Source organism: Salarias fasciatus, chromosome 2 (genome assembly GCF_902148845.1).
Source record: "Salarias fasciatus chromosome 2, fSalaFa1.1, whole genome shotgun sequence".
Lineage (NCBI taxonomy): Eukaryota > Metazoa > Chordata > Actinopteri > Blenniiformes > Blenniidae > Salarias > Salarias fasciatus.
Window position 1 is genome coordinate 3673112 of NC_043746.1, and position 22422 is coordinate 3695533.

General features: G+C 46.0%; 1 protein-coding gene across 1 annotated transcript; it reads right to left on the reverse strand.

The window, feature by feature from the left end:
• Window positions 1-624: 624 nt before the first annotated feature.
• LOC115404430 (matrix-remodeling-associated protein 5) lies at window positions 625-21390 on the reverse strand. Its single transcript, XM_030113757.1, has 17 exons — window positions 21313-21390; window positions 21042-21178; window positions 16959-17088; window positions 15038-15276; window positions 14708-14859; window positions 12115-13709; window positions 10683-11841; window positions 9251-9501; window positions 7795-8059; window positions 7496-7690; window positions 6864-7382; window positions 6595-6766; window positions 5772-6056; window positions 5510-5636; window positions 3927-4007; window positions 2625-3771; window positions 625-2470 (listed from the first exon to the last, which is right to left on the reverse strand). The coding sequence occupies exons 1-17, from the start codon at window positions 21388-21390 to the stop codon at window positions 1917-1919; spliced, it is 7086 nt and encodes a 2361-aa protein (XP_029969617.1). The 3' UTR covers window positions 625-1916.
• Between the last annotated feature and the right edge of the window lie 1032 nt (window positions 21391-22422).

Sequence of the window (22422 nt, forward strand, 5' to 3'; positions counted from 1 at the left end):
TGCATTTACATACTGACGTGCACGTCGAGACACGTGCACGCTCTCTCAAGCCTTCTGTGTTGTCAGACGAGGCTGTTTCAGAATAATGATTGATAGCAGTAGTTTGGACTTCAGCCTCTGTTTGGCTCGCTTCCCATCAGCTTCTGTCTGTTCTCGTCAGTCACATCGGCAGGTGACGTTTGGTCAAACTGCACCTGCTGAAGACAGAAACCAAGACATGTGACGTAGTGATGATGGAGAAAGACTTTCAGGTTCTGGGGACCAACAGCCATCAACAGTTTACAAACAAAAAAAAAAGAGGTTGTTTTCAGAACGTTTCTGTATAGGCTACATGTAAATCTTTTCTGAAACAAAAATGCAAAAATCATGTCAAAGACACCAAAGCTACTGGAAAATGACATTTTTTTATTTGGGAATCAAGCTCTGGTTTGTCTCCAGTGGCTGCAGTAAAGGTCCTACACATCGAGTCTTTCATGCTAATTCAACAACTGACGTGTTTCACCAGGTATTGGCTAACGACTTCTTCAACCACCCAGAATATAATCAACAGCTAAACTGGGGATTAGCACAGATGACACCACTGATTGATTAAAAAAAAACATATTTGTGGTTTTTATTCTTTACTTATAAATTACATAGTTTTTCCATTTTGTTTTTCATGTGCATTGCTAACCGCTCACAGCCGATCTATTCACTCATCACTCCTTTTCGCCGTAGCTAAACATGAATACATAACAATGGTACATACAGTGATTAATTTACAGATACACAAGTTGGAGCAGCAGTAAGGGAGGGGTTTATAATGTCACAGACGTTAGTTTTTTGTTTTTTTTTTAAATATACCAGCTTTTCAGTTTACACTACCCCTTTCCCACAGGCCAAAAAACCTGTTTAAACCCGCTAATAATCGGCTCCTCATGGCAGTGGGAAAGGGTTTGTTCAGCATTCCGACCCAGGTCGATCGACCCTGCAAGCGACCGGGGTTTTAATCGGCTTGCCTCCGGCTCGGCTTGAGTGTAAAAGGCACACGTTAATGTAGTGTAAACGGCTACGTTAGCTCACTTGTTGTTGTTCTGGGACACAGCGTGAGATATCCTTCGTCAAGATGACCCAGTATTGGCAAGATAGCAAGACCAGAGAGCTTCTCTTGATCCGAGGGGAAAAGGAGATTCGTCCACAGGTAATGGGGACGGTGCTCCACTGCATCGTTTAGCTCGCGGTGCTCCATTGCGCTGATGATGTCATCAACGTGGGACACCATCAGGGCAGGAAAACGCAGCCACAGAGCTCGCCTGCCGGCAATTAAACCCGCGTCTGCAGGCGGTGGGAAAGGAGTCAGTTGCCGATTGTTATAGCGGGTAGACCCGTGTTTAAAAAACACGAGTCTACCCGCTAGTTTCAGTGGGAAAGGGGTATAAGTCAATCCTGATTTTGTCTTTTGATGAAGTTCAAATGTGTGAAATTTTTATTTGATATTTGTGACAAATCTCTCGAGTGTCTTACAGCGTCAATATGTCTGACCTGAACAGAAACACTGCTCTTCAAAACACATAAAGATGCAACTCTGAACAACATGCAGATATGAGGCGCAAGCTCTATTCAGTTACATGAATCCCCTCAGAGACGAGTTGTGTCAGTGACAGAGTGTACTGGGAAGTAGAGCTATAATCCTGAAAGGAGATTGTGAGACTTATTAAACGTGTTTTGAAAAAGAAAGTGGCGAGTGAAGAAATTTCAGACGCGTCAAACACAAAGCTGAAATTGCGTACTGCAGATGGTGAGTGTTCGCTGAAGCATCCTTGTTTGAAACTGCAACGCAATGTCTGAATGTCAGGCCTCTTCCAGAGCCTCTGGACGTCCACACCGTATTGAAGTCTGTGTCCAGTCTTAGTTCTGTTGTGGAAGTTAAATATCCCTCAAACAACCTGTAAGTAAGTCGATTTGAAGTCTGTTCCGAGGGCGTTCTTGGCGTTGCATTTGTAAATCCCAGAGTTCATGAGCACCGGACTGTGTATGACCAGACTGTCGTCCTCGCTCATGTGAATTCCTCCCTGCACTGTGTACCGATTCTGTGGGAGCAAAGTTGTCCGCCCGGGTAACGTCCACGAAATGTCAGGTTTGGGAATACCGGTTGCGACACACTTCAAGGTCACCGGTGACCCCCGGCTGACCCTGGTGATGGACAACATTTCACTGGTGATTTGTGGAGGGAACACCATCACCGCCACCGGGTAGGACAGTGTTGACGAACCAAAAGAGTTGGAGGCTTTGCACAGGTATGTTCCTTTGTCGAAAGTGGCAACCTGCCTGAGCTGCAGGGTCCCATTGGGGAAGAAGGATATCCGACCGATGGTCTGCGGTTTGTCCAAAACAAGGCCGTTAGGTAGGGTCCATGTGATTGATGCCTGTGGCCACACGTCCACCGTGCAAGGCAGGTTAAGATTGAGGCCGTAGGTAATCTTCATCCCACCTGGACAAGGAGAGGAAATTTCAAGTCAGACTGATAGAAACAACAATCGATCGTGAAAAGGTTTTAGATTAGAGAGAAGCTTTAGCCACAACATGCCAGTTGTAACATAGCGAGGTAGATTTTTGGCTACATAACTGGAGACGTGAAGACGTACCTGTTAGTCCTCTGATCACTGGCTTCCTGCCTTCTTCCAGAGCGTATCGTTTCTCTGCTTGCCCTGCCACGTTTTTGGCTATACATCGATACACTCCCTTATCAATAGAAGCTGGTTGCGAGATCCGTAGTGTTCCGTTCCCTAAATGATGGTGGAAGCGTTGCAGTCGAATGCCCGGCGTTAATATGGTCCCGTTGGGTAGCACCCATAAATACTCTGGGCTTGGCTTGCCACGAGCCGGGCACTCGAGGAGCAGCTCCCTGCCGCCTTGCTTCAGTGGTAAGATTTCAATATTGGGGACAGCAAAGCTAGGTTTCTCTGCTACTGAGGCCACTTCCACGTCCACCAAAAGTGAGGATTCGCCCAGATGGTTTTTAGCCACACACATGTACCTCCCCTCGTCAGTTTTCCTCACCCCCCTCAACTCCAGGCTCCCATTCTGGTGAACCTGGAAGCGACCTCCCAGGTAAGGCGTCGTGAGGGAGAGGCCAAACGGCGTGACCCACCACACTCTCGGTTCAGGCTTTCCTTCCACTCTACAGTGCAGAAGTGCTGTTTGGTAGGAAATACCTAAAACCTTTGTGGCACTCTTTCCTTTCAAGCCATTGATGAACGGTTCCTGGGATTCCACTTCAATTTTCATGTCCTTTACATCGTCTCCAGCAGAATTTCGTGCCACGCACGTGTATTTCCCTTCATCAGCTAGAGTAACTTTGTTCAAAACCAGTGTTCCATCACTGGAAATCTGAAACCTGCTGGATGACACTGATATCACATCCTTGCGTGGTGAAATCCATATGATTCTTGGTGCAGGTTCCCCTGTGGCTTGACAGCTCAGTTTAGCCGATTCTCCCAGTTTCACCATGAGCACTGACTGTGATTTATATCCTATTTTGGGAGCATTTGGCCCCACTTTGATGCTCAGTTTCCTTTCATCTTTGCCCAGTTTGTTTTTGGCATAACAAGTGTAGTCGCCCTCATCCCTTTTTCCCATCTGCTGGAGGACGAGCGTTCCATTGCCAAATATAACGTAGCGACGGTTTCGCAGGCCGCTGTCATCGGACTGAAGAGCATTGTTTATTAAAGTTCCATCTGGGAGACTCCAGGAAACCTCTGGATCAGGGAGGCCTGTGGCAACACAATCCACCTAGGAAGGAAAATACAGGGGGACAAAAACACAACTGTAAGTTCCTGCCCAGACAGTATGACTTGCAGTGTGTTTATGAAGTGAAGTGAGGATGTGTGCACAGTTTCAATGGTTCCTTGAGTAAGTTAACCAACCACTGAGCACCTCAATGATACCTGGAAATTTTCTCCAAAGGTGATTCTGGTTTGTGTCGCCCTCACTTGTTCAATCCTGGGAGGGGTCATTAAAACTTCCAACTGATGAAGCAAACACACAAAGAATGGCATTTTGAGAAAATATATTGAAAACTTACATTTATGAAGCAGTTTTCACCAAATGTGCAATGTTAGTGTGTTGAGTACATGGTATCATATACTGAAACACTGAAACATCACATCATATATCTTTCATTGAGCTGATGTCGCTGTAATCAGCTCATTCACAGCAGAAAGAGCATCATGTGTTTGGACTCTTTCCAGTAAACTGAATGATGATGGAAGGTTGGTAAATGTGCTTGTGGCGCCGCATTATGTAATAACACCGCATCATGTAATAATGTAATACATTTCACATCATTATGTAATAACACTGCATTCTGTAATAACTTGCCGCATTTTGTAATAAAATTCTCGAACGCGATATGTAATAAAGTTTGCCGCATTTTGTAATAAGTTGTTACATATTGCACCGGTTAATACAAAATGCGGGTGTTAAAAATGTTTTTGAAGAAAATGTAATAATTTGGTGCATTATGTATGTACAGGCATGGTTCACGCTGTGAAATATTAATGCAAAATTACCAGATTGAGTTGTTTATGCGAAGATTGCCAAGACGGAACTACTTACTAAACATGGCGTCTGGGCGTAGTGATCTCAAAAGAAAAAGTAGTTCCCAGTATTTGCTTCAGTGCCGTAACGCTACAATATTATTTGTTGGTGTTCCACAGCGTAGTGAATGTGTGGATTATAACGTGTCCACCAAAGTGTTTTGGGGTTGTTGGATTGTGTATTTGATGAGTTTGACGAGGGGGAACAAAAATACCGTCCACTTCCATTGTGTCCGTCCCGAAAACCTTTCCTGACTCACCTCTGAATAAACAACAGCTCGCCCTCACAAAAACAGCAAGTATGCTGTTCGAAATGACTAAGGAATTGCGCTAAATGGGCCAATTTGCCAAAATGTTGAAGTATCCCTTTAAGATTCTTTAAAAGGTTTTTAAATGTCTGAGCGGTCCTGGGTCTTCATACTTTTCAGATTTACTTTGACCATCTGAACCCTGAAGGCCCCGGCACTCCTCCAGCAGTCGGCTGCTGCTGAGCCCTAAATGCAGAACACACCCATGGCGAGGCGTCTCTTCCGTATTACAGCCCTCACCTATGGAACCAGCTGCCGCAGGACCTCAGGGCACCAGAGGATGTTTAGGTTTTTAAAACCAGGCTCAAGACCCTCCTTTTTAGTCCAGCTTTTAGCTGATTTATCTCGTTTATTGTTCCCTGATGGTTTTCTCTCAAATGGTTCACTTGAACTCAGCCTCACGTTCCTGTTATCATTTATATTTGTTACCTTTTATTATGCTGAGTGTGTGTGGGTGTGTGTGAGTGTAGGAAGAATGAAGCGGTTGGGTGGGCTCTGGGGATTGCTTTTAATCCGTAAAGCACTTTGAATTATTTTCTGTGTGAAAAGGGCTTCATAAATAAACTTTAATTGAAACGAGTGCAGGTAAAATGAAACCCTGTCATAAGCCTTGGTCTGCACTACCTGGAAGAGCTCCATGTCCTCCCCATTGGGTCGCTGAAAGACACACAGATAATTCCCACCGTCCACCTCTGTGAGCTGAAGAATCCTCAGAGTCCCGTTACGGAAAACCTTAATTGGTCTCTCTGGACTGGAAAGAGATGAGATCAAGATTTAAGCAGCTAGTCAACTTTAATCACACCTCCAGGCTGCTAATCCGGCTCTCATTCCGGACCGGGACCGGGCTCTGTCTTACTGCTGAGTCCCAGCAGGGGCCTTCAGGTACCTGTATCGGTGCTCCAGGATGGTTTTGGAGGGAAGTTGCCAGGTGGTCCCCCTGGTGGATTTGCTGGACTCTGGACAGTGGAGGTAGACAGCGGAGCCGTACATGGCTGAGATAGTGTGTTGACGTGACGGGGTGGCATGGCGGTGGGCTGGAGGGATGGGAAGAGGAGGAGGAGGAGGAGGAGGAGGAGGAGGCTGGCGGGAGGACGAGGAGGAATCTGCCCGAACTTCGAGCTGGATTGTCCTCTTAGCCAGTCCCACTGCATTAGTTGCCAAACACTCATACCTGGGAAGATTTAGAGCAACTTCGTGACTTTCTTTAAGCAGTCAACAGTCACTGAAGAGCAGAGTCAAAGATTTGTCATACTTGGAACAGGAACATTGTAGAACTGACATGATAATCTTGTTATTGGCGCTAAACAGAATTGAATAGCCACAAAAAGATCCATTGTTGCTAATAATGCTAGTTTGACATTTTTACTTCTAAAGTGGATGTCAGGTAAGTTAAAACTAAGCGTTTTAATTAAATGGATTAAGTAGCTGGGATGCAAAAAAATTGGATCAAGTTTACAGAGACAGATGGTTTAAACATATGCTTGCAGAATTTGATCTGATCAAGCTGACCGGAGAGAAGACTTGCACTGTAGATGGTGAATGTTCTGTTTCTTAAAGACCGATATTAAACATTGCAGCTACCAATTTTAATTATTTTATTATTTTGTATGTGTGTTTATGAGTGAATGGGTGAATGCGACAGTGTATGGCAATGACAGTGTTTTGGTTAAAACACTGAAAAACAGAGTCAGAGGAATTACACTTCCTACCTCCCACCTTCAGACGGCAAAACATTCTTCAGAAACAGCGTCCCGTTAGTGAAGACAAACAGCCTGCGTCCAAGAAACTGAGACGGTTTGACATGAACGCCTGCCGGGAGAATCCATTTGAGAGCCGGCAAAGGTTCTCCCTTCACAGAGCAGTGGATATACACACTCCTGCCTGGTCACAGAGGATTTCATTAGTTGAGGATGCTCATATTGACACCTTGATTTTTTTTCTTTTTTTTTCATGAGATGTTAAAGTTTCAGTTTCATACCTGGTGGAACAATCACGGTGTCCAACGCTCCTTCGCTTATACTGGGAGGCAGCGCAGCCACGTGGAGATGGTAAGTGACTGTATCAGCGCCTGCTGCGTTGCTAGCAATGCATTTATAGTCCCCTTTACTGGAGAAATTGGCAGAATTAATTTGGAGCGTCCCATTTGGAAGTAGAGCCATGGAAGAGAGCAGAGTGTGAATAGTTCCAGGCTCACGGACAAACGTCCGGTCCGGCAGAATCCAGGAAATCTGTGCGGGTGGTCTTCCAGAGGCATGGCAGTCCAGGATCACAGTCTTGCCTACGTAGGTTGCGATCTCTGTGGACCTGGGTGGTTTGATCTTTGGCGCCTCGGTCTGGACAGCTAAGGTGATGACCATTCGGTCGGATCCAAACTGGTTCTGGGCCGTGCAGAGGTACTGTCCTCGATCCTGGAGCTGGATGTTTTTGATGAGAAAAGTTCCATTTTTGAAGACCTCAAAGCGGAGACCATGCTTGGTGTTGGCTGGGATGGTAGCACCTGACAACAAACATGCAGCTTTTCTCAATATGAAGCACACAATGCAAAATCTATTGAAGCATGAAAGCAAAGCAGAGACGCGATCAGTCTTCCTGTTCAGCTCAGGGTCTGACCTGTGGAGACTTTGGTCCATGCGATGCTGGGTTCAGGGTTCCCTGTTGCTTTGCAGGGCAGGAAGACGTCGCTCTCTGCCAGCACAGACACACTGGCCGCAGTAATGGTGGTGATCCGGGGTTTCACCCCACCGCTTCCACCTCCCCATGGGAAAGGAGGCGCAGCGGTAGGACGGCGAGGGCTGATTCGACCGGCTGCGTCAGAAAAAGCAAAAGACCATATCACTCTCATCATAGTCTTGATCTTCTACTAGCAAATGCTGGAACATCTCACAAACCTCCAATGGGCCACCAGCTGCTGTACGTCGCTCCTGAGCTCGTGGGGCGAGGAGGGAAACGCGTCGGGATGAAACCAGAGGATGAGGATGAGGATGGCTTCGCAGGGTGGAGGCTCTTCAGGGTGTGGCTGGAGGAAGCAGTGGGTGCCGGGGGTTTGGGTTGGTAGGATCGATGCAGGAATGGATGAGCGGGTCGAGGTGTGACGAAGGGCAGAGGGTTGTGGTAGCTGGAGCGAGGTTTGGGCGTCACCATCCTCCCCAGCTGAGCGATGCGATCCAGCTGCGCCTAGAAGGATAAAGGAAAACCAGAGTTTGTAATCAAAGTAATCCATTTGCTGTGCAAACAGAATTGTTGTTGCTTTTGTTAATTTGGACTGTCCATGTGGTAACTCAAACCCAGGTTTCTCGTCGACAGGTTTATACCAAGCCTGTTTTTTACACCTATTTGCTTTGGTGTAAGTTAAACATAGAAATAGATTAAATAAAAAAATTATATCATCAATATTTTGGGCTTTCAGTTTAAAACCATCACCTAGAAGAGACTGATATCTCCCTAAACGTAGTCGGATTTCACATCACAACATCTTAAAGCTATTGAATCAAGACAAGTGGACTTATCGGTGTGTCTTGAAAGACAGTCAAGAGCTCCGGCTTTGAAACTTCACAGGTTAGAGGACAAAGTGAAAGGCTTTGTGGGAGACTGAACTGACCGCCCGGTAACAAAAAACAGACTGACAGGTTCAGGGTTCAGGACCGATGAGACAGGGAGGTTATCCAACATGAAAAAGAGGTCGTAGGACTGCAGGGACGAAAGGATTAAACTTTGCTCTGACACCAAAGTGGTTGTCTGTTAGAAAGAAAAAACAAAACAGACCCCAAAACCTCCAAAGAGTTGATTCTTAAAGTATCGAAGCTCTGTCCAAAGCAAAGGCCACTGCTTCCACTTCTTCATATGTATTTGGTTTTTGTCTTTCAGGCAACTTTCTTTTTTTCTTTCAACATACTGAGAGCTTATCACAGAGTGAAGTTAAAGGGATAAAAACACACCGGAGGAAAGCAGCTGGAAATGGAAGCAGCGAATTAAACGGCAGTGAGCTGAATGCTTCATCAGGCTCTGCCTCACGTGGAGAGGCCTGCGTCACATTTAGTAACCGGGATTACAGAGCGGTGGGAGACGGTGAAGACGTCCAGGACGCGGTCTATGTGCACATGGATGAACCGAAAACATTGACTTCCTGATAAAATCCTTTCTTTTGGTGATAAAAAGACATTAAAATCACGGGTTTCTTCCAGAAGGCTCTGTGTGTTTGGAAATGACTGCATGTTCAATATGACTCACACACCACCTACTACACCTACTTCTGATTACTAAACCTTCCTGATTCATTCCTGTTCCAGCTGAATCTATTCCTGAATTCACAAGTTTATGCCAAATTTTTGTGTGAAGACGGGGAACATAAACGCGTCTTCATCGTACCTGTCTGTATCGGTTTCTCAGCCTTGAGAATAGCATCTGGTCTCTGATTTGGGTTCTGGTGTCCGTGTGGTGGTTCGGCTGGGGGTGGTGGCTGGAGATCGTGAATCTGGACTTCCCCGCTCCAGCAGCAGTCGGCGTGGGCTTGACTGTTTCAGCTGTGATCTCCGGTCGGTTGGTCACAAACGAGCCGTGAGCCCAGGGGTGTGGCAGAGGCCAGGGTCGAGGGGTGGGAGCAGGCTGTGACCCCTGACCTGGGAGGAGGAGGACCAGCCAGTGAAGGCAGGATCAGAGATGCACGGACCAACATCACATACAAACAATGTGAGCAAGCAAGACAACCATTATGATTATTTAGATGTTGTGATATTGTTAAAAAGTCCGTAATGAGTGAAAGTGCAGATAATGTCCTTTATTTATCATAAGGTGTTAATAATCTCATGTTCCCGATGTGTGCCACACTGATTTTTGAAAATCTCCAGATATGAGAATCTTGATATGTTTTTAATGGCACGAGCAGGTTTTGGTGTCTTTCCACCAAATATATTTCCCTGAAGCCACAAAACATGTTTATCTTTCTAAAATAAGATAACACAGCCACTGAGGAAAGGAAACACTTGGACCAACATGACTGAATCACTTCAACTGGTAACGCCTAAAAGAATTAAGTTATTTGAACTTAATCTTTCTTTTTTTCAGTGTATTGATCTTATTAGCTTTATCTGAAAAAAACGTATTTTATTTAGTTTCTAAATGGATCAATTCAATCAACTTTTCCCAACATTTTCTTTCCAACCGTATATTTCCTACATAAAATTTAAAAGGTAGAATTAAAAACATAACATTTTCATTATTTTATTTATGTTTGAGAGATTTTTACGATTTTAGCTATTTCAGTTATTTTAGTCATTTCTAGCCCTTTTAGCTGTTATAAGTATTTTAAATCTTTCACTTATTTTCAGATGTTCTAATCAAATTTAAGGTCTTGACTGTTTTTACTGCTAGTTTCTGTTTCCTTTTGCTTGTTTTTTTTAACACTGTCTTATGTCAGGAAAGTTTCGATCTTTGGCCTTTTGAGTTATTCAGCACTTACCGTGTTATTATTGGAATTTATTGCTTTTTTTGAGTTTTTAGTATTTTTCATTGTTTGTTGTCGTGTTAGGATGTGATGCATCGTTAAGTTGACAAATTACTGAACTAATTTCTTAGGAACTGCATTAATTATGAAACTATTTATTCACACAATTCTTTGGTAGTTACGCAGAGACAGTAAAGAAGAAGAATAAAGAAAGGTTGAAAGTGGCTCCAGAGTCACGGGTTGTAGACTTCTGGTCTAGAAGTTATGGTCATTTTACATGTCATTTTATGTTAATCCTGACAAGAAGAAATGCGTGATTAAAAAAAAAAAAAAAAAATAGAGAAAAGCATCATTTACCTTGCCGTGGGTGAGGAAAGGACCGCTGACCTGGCCAGGATGGGTAGACGGGGTAGTGCTGATGAGGGTTATAATGTGAGGACCAGCGGGAGGTTGGAGGGACTCTGGGTGGCTGTGAATGATGGCCTGGACTCACTTCCCCCTGTCGTCCGGGATTTGGGTGGGTGATCTTGGATGTGGTGGCTTGGCCTCTCCCCTGGTTGGTCGGATGGAGCCAGGGATGAAGGGGCTCCATCACAGGATAATGGTGGAGTTCGGGTTTGGCGGTGGGCCTGGTAAAGCCTCTGTCGGGTCTCTGAGTCACCTCTTCCCTTGTTCTGCCTCTTGTTGAAAGTGTGTTTGAGGAGGATGTCCTCCTGTGGGCCGGTGTGTTCAGGTCAGGTGGTAGTCCAGTGTTGGGTCTCAGCCTGTTTCGTGTCGTTTCTCGGATGCTTTCTTGAGTATTGTAGCTCTGTGTCACCTGCTCTGGTGTTGATTTTTTGCCATTTCCCTCTTGGCCTTCGACGTCCACTTCCTGTTTGTCCTCTGCTGTGATGACCTTGCTCTCATTCTCTCCTGTAGGACTGTTACCGCTCTGACGGTCCTCGGTTTGTCTGGATCCGTCTACTCTCTGTATCCCGGGTTGCTCTGTGTGACTGTCTTTCTTCTTCTCTTCAACGCTCTCTGGAACTGGACTGTCTGTCTTTGGTATCGCTATTGTATTTGGACTCGGCAGTTTGTGTTCAACTGAAGGATTGTATTCTCCAACTCCTGGAGGAGGAGTGGCGGTTCTGTCAGGATCTTGAGTGTTGTTTAAACCTTCCTCTTTGTCCAAAGTGTCACTGCTCTTCTCGTTATATTCTTCATAGTAATCACCTTCATCTTCCTCTGTCTGGTACTCCATGGAGAGGTTTTCTGGGTCTTCCGCTGTGGTTGATACAGGAGTCGTGGTGGTGGCAACAGTGGTGGTTGTTGTGGTTGTTGTGGTGGTGGTTGTTGTCGGGGGAACAGTCGTTTGGGACTTTTTTGATGAAGGGTGGAATGGGTTTGAATGTGGATTGACTCGCCTTAATGGGGGCTTCCTACGTCTGTGATAGGGTCTTCTCCTGTTTGACTGACCGGGAGCAACGTTGGGGTTCCGTCTTCCTCCTTCAGATTGCCTGTTTTCAGACTGTTGGACCTGCTCACGAGTTCCAGGCAGTGGAGTGTCTGTGGCGGCTTTTTCTGTTTCTTCCATCCGACCAGCACTTTGTATTGGCACCGATGTGCTTCTTGGACGGGATGCCTGTAAAACTTGCTGCTTACCTTCCAGAGTTTCGGAAACTTTATTGTCTTCCCTTTCTTCTGAGTGCTCCTCAGTCTCAACATTTGTTGGATCCATCCTGTCAGGAGTGTTAGAAATATGGTTGTCCATTGTGGAAACAGTCATCGGAGGGATGGTTATTGTGGTGACAGTACTGGGCTCCTCCAGTGACTGCTCCGTCGGCAAAGCAACACTTGGTTTAGCATTAGCCTTAGCCAATAGCTCCGCCCACCGACTGGGATCTAATTCCTTAACTGACTTATTGGGTTTCCTCTTTGACTCCTTTATTCGTATCCTTTTTGAGAACTTTTGTTGTGTTGCTACCTTCTCAGGGAGTTGTGTCGCATAAGGACGAATGATCTCCTGATATTCTTCACCTGATCCCTCCCCTTCCTCCACCTCACCTGCCAAGACCAGCCGCTTTGTTTCGGCGTTTTCTTCAGAGGATATTTCTCCCGTCACTTCCACAACGTGAGACAGCATGTCCACTCCGTAAAGATTGGAAGCCAGGCAGCTATATTCCCCTGCGTCTTCCAGTGTCAGCTTCCTTACTGCCAGAGTCCCATTCGCAAACACTTCTGCTTTCTTGGTCTTTTGTGTCGGATGAAGAACTTGATTTTTTGGCATATACCACAAGGTCTGACTGGGTTGAACCGAGGCCACGTCACAATGAAGAGATAAAGACTTTCCCTTCTCCACTGTGACTTTCTGACCGTTGAAGGCTGTGGGACCGAGTGAGCGTTGCTTGATGCTGAGTCTCAGAGGCATCAGGTCCACACCTGCTTTGCTTCTGATCATGCAGTGGTAGACACCCGAGTCAGCCAAAGAGCCATTTAAAATCACAAGTCCCCCCTTTTCGGAAATTTCTATTTTCTCATTTGCTTCCTCCACTAGAGACAAATCTGGAAGAATCCACTCCACCTTCACATCTGGATCAGAGGTGATGACGCCACACTCCAAATGAACCTTTGAACCTTCTAGAGCAGTTTTAACCCGAGCAGGTGAATCTCTGCGGAGCAATGCCCAGGAGGAGGCGAAGTCTTGGTCGTTCTCCTGGCCTCTGTGGCTGTTGATCTCCTCTCTGATGACGGTGGAAAAGTCCATCACCAGTTTCTTGGTTGTGGTCTGCTCTCTGTTCAGCTTCAGTGTGACTCTGGGTTGAAGCAGCCACGAGGGTTCTCCCACCAAATAACCCTTTAACTCTGTGAAATACGGGGAGTTTTCATTGACGGCCTGGGCGTACTGATAGGTCATCCTGCTGGAGTTTCCTCTCAGCTGGCCCCTCTCCAGGATGGCAGGGCTCTCATAGTAATACGCCACCAGTTGCCACAGATTTTGCAACATCTGCCGGTCGATCTCGCACTCGAGGGAGGTCACCAGGGAAACATTAACAGACGCCTCCCCGGGCGTGCTCGGATTAACCGCCCACGTCATCGGCGGGGTGTCCTCGGGATGCCGCACCTCGCACGCCACATGGGCGTTGTTCCCGTGGCTGTCCGAGAGAACGACGGTCACATGGCCCAGAGGTCTTTCAAAGTCCCGAGTGTGGGGGGAGTCCGGCTGCACCTCTGATTCAGCCCACACCGGATTGTCCCACTGCTTGAGCGGGGAGCGCAGCGCCGGTCGCTCACAGGCGAGCTTGTCTTGTGTGAGCTCCAGTACGCTGGTGCCGTTCAGGTGCCGAGGGGAGAAGCACTGCGGACATATTTCACTGGTGCCACGTTCCTTCTTACATTTTATTACACCTAGATGAAAGTGAAAGAGAGAGGAAGGCATGAAACTGAAATAAGAGTGAGATCTGGGAGGAGAGTCAGGAAGAAGACACACAGAAGTATATATAAAGAGGGATGTGATAACCTCATAGAACTGGACTTTTCAAGGTGAGGGAATGTCAGACCCTCTCCAAGGTGCATTAAATTAAACCTTCTGTGCAAAATATGGTGAAATGTCCAAAAACAACCTGTCCTACAGTCGTCTCTTTCATGGCGACCGCTCTGCTTTCTGCGGTACAGAGGTTGCATACAATTTCATTTCTTGGAAAAAAGTCTATCAGGTTTGAATTAGCTTGAACGCAGCTCTCAGAAACCTTACTTTTGCGAGGATGCAGGGCATGAATGAGGTGAATTATTGTCAGCTATGCTGCTGATAGAGACAGCTGCCATGTGGAGCTGCTCACAGATGGTCTCAGAAAATGCAACCAAGCAGTGACGGACCAGAAAAAAAGCAGAACGGCAGAGCAAAGGGAAGGGAAAAGGTAACTTTTCGGTCAGTTTTACAAAGTGTGTACGGAGGATGTGGAATCCATATGGTGTGCAGATGGCTGATGGGAGCGGTGGACTATTTCATCTGTCTCAACGTTCTGCTTCAAGACAATGATCGCTGTTTGGAGCCCAGAAATACTCAGTTATGACAAACTGTCAGTTCTTCCATTTGAGTCGCCCTGGTTTTACTGTAACTCAGGAGTTTGATTTAAAATGACACCAAAGTGTAAAACTAAAATAGATTGCAGATAACAACAGACTTCTAGAGAAAACCAGAGCATGTTGAGACTCCAGGGCTGAAATTGCTTGGTATTGTGAAAATATACATTTTTTTTATCACAGTAAAATCAAACTTTATCTGCAGTATGTTAAAAGCCCACTAAAGATGAGACTGATCTGAATGCTGCCCAGGAACTGCAATCTGTTTTAGTGCAAATTTCCATGAGGCTCTAGTATAAGAAGAGGACTGGAGGCGGTGTTACCATCGTGCGCTGAGCTCCACCTGGCGAGCCAGCGGAGCTGACAGTCGCAGGTCCAGGGGTTTCCGTGCAGAGACAGGAGCTCCAGCCTGGGAGCTGTCTCCAGCGCCGCCGCAGGAAGCTGCTCCAGGAGATTATCCGACAGGTGCAGGTGTCTGAGACAAACACATCACATGTTGGATTTGTGAGAGAAAAAGTGACTTCCTGAGGAAAAGAAGGGAGCTTTGAAGCATTACGACAAATCCACGGTGAAGAGAATCATTGCGATCTATTGAACTTCTGACTGGCAGGAAGTCATCTGAGAGCAGCAGCTCTGGTTCTGGACGCCCTTACTTGAGTCCAGACGTCCAAAAGCTTCCCAGCAGAGACACTGTGATGAAGGTATGCGGGTGGATGTGTTTGAGGACGTTTCCCTCCAGCTGCAGGAGCTTGAGGGAGGTCAGGCCAGAAAAGGAGTACGGCTCGATGAACTCGATGAGGTTGTGGTCCAGATGGAGCCGGATCAAACCGACCAGACCCTCGAACAGACCCGGATTCACCGCCGTCAGCTTGTTGTAGCTCAGCTTCAGGATCTGGAACAGAAACCTTAGGATTATACTCACATTAGTACTGTTTTCACCACTTTAAGATCAACCATTCAAACTAACAACTTCAGCCTGGATGTATGATTATCATAAAATGATCCACAGCTCAGGAGCAATCAGACTCAGTAATGGGAGATTGGCATGGATCTTTATTGTGTAGGAAATGCTAAACTGGGTTGCTGATTGAGCCCATCTGGACTCAACGAGACACATGGGGTAATTAGCCAAACAACCACAGCTCAGCTAATCACTACCTTCAGAGGTTCAGAGGCTCTTGGAGATGGATTTGGCTCTTTTTGTGTATGGAGTGTACATTCTGGTCTAAACTACCTTCATTAGTGTTCATTTCTGGCATCAATCTCTCACACTAATGATTTTCTTTGTTCATGGGAGAAAATGTTTGGGGATGGAAACGTATTTGACTTTCAGGGTGTAATAAAAACCCAAAGTTGGCAGTGAAGCTTATATTCTCCAACTTGTGGCCAGATCAAGTTTATTTTATTTTCTAAATTGTTAGATCCAGATCTGTAGAAAGCCACAGAGGCAAACATTTTAAAGAGCTTGAAAGGGATCAGACGTGCTACATCCGTTACTCTCAGCTCTGAATCGCTTTGTCTTCAATTTCTCTTCTTATAACGTGGATTTATTGAGGGTGTTGGACTGAAATGTAAGGAAATACAAACTGGAGTCAATCAGAGGCCTCAGAAATTCCTAATGAAAAAGAAAAGATTCCAGTGTTGAGGTTCACGGTGAAAGTTAATTTGATCTCAGCTCATCTGTTGTTGATTGCCCAAAAAACAGTGTGATTATAGGAAACCAGTGCAGGGATCAATAATCCTGCATGTGATGCTTTATAGCAGCTCCCAAAGCGTTCACAAAGTTATGAGTAAAAAGAAAAAGAAGAAACGATCTGAAAAGGTCATGGTGAAACTGCTACATGGCTAAAATAGTCCAAATTACCAAAAGAGATCAAATTGTTATTGCTGGGTTAAAATGTGTGGAAAACATAGCAAATAAAATAATTAAAAGAGCCAAACTACTAAAACTACTAAAACCTCTGAAGTGGCGATAAGAGGCTGTATGAAATATCTACAATGTCAAAATCCACTGAAATGGCTAAAAGAGCTATAACCCTGGGAGTCATGACTCTCTGGACGCCGCCATCGTTGTGGTGCACACGCAGAAGAACACGCTCAGCAGCAGTTTTAAAAAGTTGCGTTTTCCTTCGTCCACACGGAGACGGAGTTGGACAGTTAGCAGGACAACGGCGCTCTGAGCATTGGTGTCTGTTAACAGAAACCCAAAACGCTACTGAAGTCTTCCTCTATTGAAAAAGCGATAAAACACGGTGGCGGTTCTTAGCTTTAGTTTCCAAATCCATAAATGCAAATGAAGCTCCAGTCTGGGTAAATAAAGCCAAACCGATGGGTTTATATCCCGGACAGACTGTCATTTCTCCTGGGGAGAGGCCTCACCATCTTCCAAGATCTTTATTTCTAAACATGTGTTTCGCTTAAGACTAATTCATCAGCTATAAAATGAGCGAAAATGTCTCATTTGGTAAAAAACGTTGCAGAAGTCTCACTCCAATAAATCTATTTATGCAAATGTGCTACAGTAAAGGATCTCCAGGCCTCAGGGCCAAAGGTCGGCCTCCCAGGTGAACCTACCTGCAGGGACCTCAGGCTGTAGAACGCTCCGGGCTGGACGGTGCTAATGTCGTTGCCGTGCAGCATGAGCATCTCCAGCTGCCGCAGGGACCTGAACTCTGACCCCTCCACCTCCGTCAGGCTGTTATAGCTGTGAGGGAAAGAAAACAACCAGAGTCCTTCACTGTGATGGCGGAGGGGCAGAGGGCTGTGCTGCCGGTAGAATGCCAGCTGGATTGACCTCAGGAGACCTTTGATGTTCAGATTTGATAAAGGGTTTGCATGTACAACATGAAACAAACGGCTCAGAAAAAACACAGAGCATGAGCAGAGAAGAGTTTCCTGGTATTTCTGTCACCCTCTCGTCAAAACCTTCATAAAGAATCCTAAAACCTTCCAGAAAGTCTTCATATGATCACGCAGAGTCTTCTTCAGGGTCGATCCTGCTGCCAAGAGCAGTATGGAAACATAGGAGCCAGAGGTGACTGGCTGTCGATGCCAGACACATTTCACTATCTAACAGTCTCTGTTTCTTCAGAGCTGTAAAACAGCTCACATCAGGGAATGCGTGCCATTCCCAGAGTGCAACGCTCCCCTCCTCAGCTCAGCACACATGGGAGAGCGTGGAGTCTGCAGCTCCTCCACCGCCGTCTATAAACCAGCCAACGGACCATATATCACCCAGTGGTCACTTTCATCCAGAGTGTCTTCCCGTCTCCCGATGCGCTGACTTTTAGTGTCGGTTTCCCCCGTCGGGAAGTGAACTCTGACCCCTGGCAGAGGTCCGACTTGATCTGCGGCCATAACCGAAGCCGTGGCATTCCTCCAGCGGCCTGCAGTCTGGGACTGGAGCACAGGAGGACTCAGCCGCCGTCTGCAGGAGCCTCCGAGCGCCGAGCAGAGAGGCCAGACGATTTAGCACCAAAAAACACTCTTTAAAGAGAGGGTGAGAGTCCTCCTATCAGCTCATAAAACGTTATTCTGCTTTAATTTTCTGGGATTTGTTCATTCTGCTTCCCATCATTCATTCCGACCAGCTGAACCCAAATCCGTCACATGACGAGCTGCTCTTCATGGAACATCAGCACTGTTCTCCTCACAGCCGTCAGTCCAAGCCCGCCCGCTTTCAGTAGTCCGCATGACTCCTCTCAGTGATGATCAACATATGCATTTCTCCAAAGTCCTCTTTTGATTTCAGACTTTCTGAACGTAAACTAAAGTGAGACAGACTCCAAGCGCGTCTGGTCTGAGCCGGCAGCAAACGCTTTGCATTAGACACACTGCAGCCGGTCGTCAGGGTGGTCTGTTGTTTAGAAGGCTCAGGCGTTGTTTGCACTCTATAAAGGTTTGGTCCCTTTCCAGAACTCCTCTCTCCTAAAGACATTTTCTTTGTTCTCGTGGGGACGAGCGCTGCATCTGCCACACACACTCACACACACAGCCATCAGGAAGCAATAGGCAGTCCTAAACATGCATACTACAAAGCAAGGCGACGCCGTCCTCCGGGCCCAGGGCATGAAATAGCATGAAAACATGAAATAGAAAGTGTAAACTACACCGTGCTCGGTGGAATGGTTTCATGGTTTCAATAAGGTGCAGCAGCAGTTCTGAACTGCAGCCAGAAGGTGTGATACTGTCAGTGGAAACCTCCAGAGCAGCGATCAGCAACCCGAGGCAGGGGTGGAACAGCTGGCCCGCTACACCAAACTCACCGGCACTTTTCTGTTGTTTCAAACCAGCCGTCACCGACGACAGTTCCTGAAACACTGAAGCAAGGCCAAGGAGAACGGAGCCGTGTGAGTGGTTGACTGTTTCATTTGCATTTCCAGATTTTTACAGCTGCTTAATGCCACAGTTCAACCGTGTTAGTCCCTCCTTCATCAACAGGAGTGGATGAATTGAAGGCAGCCAGTAATTAACAACAGGATAAAGAATGCTTTGGAACATGTACATATGATCCAAATGTTCTCAGTACATCTGTGGAAATTCCTTTTAGGTCAGATGGTTGAAAGGACCACAAACAGAAATACAGCGGCCTGCAAACATTTTCATCTTCAGATTATGATGTCATTTACTGGGATTTCATGTGATCCAAGACAATCTGCTGCATAAATGTGAAGAAGGAAAATGATGCATGGTTTAAGAATATTTGTCAGCTGTCTCCCACCTGTTAGCTAACAGGAAGTCTGTCTCCAGGATTTAGCTAACAGGAATTCTGTCTCCAGCCCGTAGCTAACAGGAAGTCTGTCTTCAGCCTGTTAGCTAATGGGACATCTGTCTCCAGCCTTTAGCTAACAGCCTGTAGCTAACAGGAAGTCTGTCTTCAGCCTGTTAGCTAACGGGAGGTCTGTCTCCAGCCCGTAGCTAACAGCCTGTGGCTAGCAGGAAGTCTGTCTCCAGCCTGTTAGCTAACGGGACATATGTCTCCAGCCTTTAGCTAACGGGAAGTCTGTCTCCAGCCTGTAGCTAACAGGACGTCTGCCTCCAGCCTGTAGCTAACAGCCTGTAGCTAACAAGAAGTCTGTCTCCAGCCTGTAGCTAACAGCCTGTAGCTAACAAGAAGTCTGTCTCCAGCCTGTAGCTAACAGGAAGTCTGTCTCCAGCCTGTAGCTAACAGGAAGTCTGTCTCCATCCTGTAGCTAAAGGACTGCTTGTCTTTACACCTGCTCTGTCTGTCCAGCTTCTGTTGGTCCTTCCTCTAAACAGGGGTTGGCTTTAGGGTTTAGAGTTATGTTAGGAGTTAAGTTTAGGGTTACTGCTACTAACTCGAACCCTGAATCCCAGTGTTTGGTCCATTTGTGTTTTTCTCTGTTGTGGTATTTCCTCCGTTCTCTTTCCGTAACGGTGTGTGTTTCTTCATTTCTGACCTGAGGAGGACGGCGTGATCTCAGTTCCCTCTCATAGCTTTTCCTTTGCTCACACAGTGTAAATCATGTCCACCCTTGTTTTGGTGCTCGTGGATCTCAGTGGCAGGAGCTGAACAGGAGCACATGTGGAGACTGTTTGCCTCATGCGGACTGCAGTTTGGCAGCGTTTCGCACCTTTTCTCACCGTATCCTTCATAACATCACGCTTTATCACATCATACAGTTCATAAACTGCCAGAGAGCAACATCTGGAAGTCTTTCCCACAGAAATCTCCAATATCCAAACAGAAAAAGTCTCCGTTGACCAGAATGCTTATTGATTCTTATCAGCTTAAATTAATTAAAATGATCGGATTTGTTGCTGTAACACTGAGACACATGAGCACTAAAACAATAATCAACCATTACTGTTTTGTTCACTGTCCAGTTCTGCCCAATGGTAGATTTTCTAAATTCCATTTTTTTTAAAGTTTGGTTTTCATTCTTTATCAAAGGACATTGATGTTAATTGTTGAGCATTTTCACAGAATACTACTGTAATTTATTGTAAGTGATGCCTTTCCTTGTGTATGTATATATCTGTCACAATCAGATGGAGATGTTTCTTGAAATTCTATCTTTAGCTACTATTTGATCATTTACATTAGTGTCACTGGATTATAACTGCAGGAGATAATTTGTTGAGGCTGAAGTTCCTCAAAACAGATGAGATATTCAGATCATTATTTGACATTTATTGGGAACAGGGAGATAATGGACACTTTCCATTCTCATCCTCTTGTAAAGTAACCTTTCTTAATGAGCGATTAGCTTTAGTCTTGCTCTCGCGCTGACAAACGTGCAGATCTCTGTCCGTTCCTCGGCTGCTGAACAACACAAAGCTCCACATGGAAGTGATTTGGAGATTTATTCCCTCCTGGGTTATTTTTGCAGCTCATGCTCGTGCTCAGCCTTTGTCCTGTGGCGTAAAGCAGATGCCGGGCTGACCCACACTGGAGGAGGCTACCTCCGAAACACAGGGTCATTCTGCTCTGACGACATAAAATATTAAGGATGTTCGGCTGTGAAATGTTTTTCCTGCCCTCTGGAGGAAAACAGCCGTCTTTAAAGTATGATCACAGTGGAACTGAAGAACGCACACGCCTCGGCAGCATTGATCATTTGTTGGTTAAAGAAACCATTTCCTCCACTTCCTGTGGGATATTTGGCTTTGCTGTGAGTGGAGCCTCGTCCTTACCCCAGGTTGAGCCTCTCGGTGTCTTTGGGAAAGGTGTTGGGGATGGCGGAGAGGTGTCTGAACGTACAGTGGACCTCTTTAACCCCCGGACAGCTGCAGCTCCGCGGGCAGGCCGGCGCCGGGTAAACAGGGGCGATCTGCAGGAGGCGTGAAGACACAGAAACACAGAAACAGATGGTGGAGAAGGCTGAGGCAGACAAGTTTCAGGCTCTGCCTGGAAGCCGGGTGCTTCCTCCGTCGCTCCTGTGTGGGAGGCAGGGCGCTCGGTTACCATTTGCCACAGCAGTGCTGAGAAGAGCAGGGGGAGCCACGCTGCAGCCAGCCGGCCGCTGCGCCGCCGCGGCGCCATGACTGGACGGCCTCCGATGGTTCACGCCATCAACACACCTGCAGCAGCAGAACAGAGGAGTCAGACACACACATCCCGACCAACAGGTGGCTTCCAGGAACACCAGCTCACTGCAGCAACCCACAACTCTTCCAGTCAACGGAACCGAATGACTGTAAATCCCTGAGGGCCGCTCTGTGGAAACATGGCTGCCATCCAATGGGAGCAGTTTCAGGCTCCAGGACACTTTGACACGTCGACATGATGGATGTAGCTTCAACGGGAAACCCTCTACGACATTGTCAACCACTGCATGGATGGAAGAAGTATCCCTAGAATGGTTAGATCAATGTGTGAATTTAATTCTGTGTTAAGAAATGGCTGTTTTTGTATCTCCAGCATCAACCAGGTGATCTGAAGGCCTTCGCTCTTCACAGGGTTCTTTACAGCTCGTGTCTAAAAAAACAGACGTTGGCTTTCAGATGCAGACAGTGGACAAAGGTTTGGCTTTTAAAGGTTTGTTTTTATGCCTTTCAGAGCACTTCAGCCTGGTACAGAAACAGTCTCTCTCAACAAATGATAAACTGGATAAAAACAGTAGAAATTGTTTCAACTGTTTGTGTTCATGGGATCACATATTCCTAAAGGGATTAGGCGAAAAACCCTCCAGAGAACCTAAAATCACAGCAGACAACAGAGAAGAACAAAGATCGGTCAGTTTTTCCTCACATGTAATGGCAATAACACAATTTCTGAAATATTCTTAGAAGTGTCCAGAAGTTAAATTATCCAAACACACGTCCGGAGCTAACTGGGGGTAATACTAAATAACACTGCCAACAAATGGGAATTTTTAAAAAGTGGTTTATTTTGATATTTTTATGTGTGAATATTAGAATTTGTGATCTAGTTGATTGACAAATACAACAAATAAAATATTCATCTATTCTGTTATTAAATTTTTTTTTTGTGCAAAAACCAACAACAACCGACTCATGGTTCTATTATAATGTCCAATGATAAATGGATGATTATTGTCTATTTGGTGGTCAA

What these genes read in the sequence shown, in the direction of transcription:
- LOC115404430 (XM_030113757.1), bottom strand. Translation starts at nt 21,390, where the DNA reads ATGGCGCCGCGGCGGCGCAGCGGCCGGCTGGCTGCAGCGTGGCTCCCC. An exon ending in CAGCACTGCTGTGGCAAATG is followed by an intron (nt 21,179 to 21,312) that starts GTAACCGAGCGC and finishes CGCCTCCTGCAG; the next exon opens with ATCGCCCCTGTTTACCCGGC. An exon ending in TTGCCGTCTGAAGGTGGGAG is followed by an intron (nt 6,057 to 6,594) that starts GTAGGAAGTGTA and finishes AAATCTTCCCAG; the next exon opens with GTATGAGTGTTTGGCAACTA.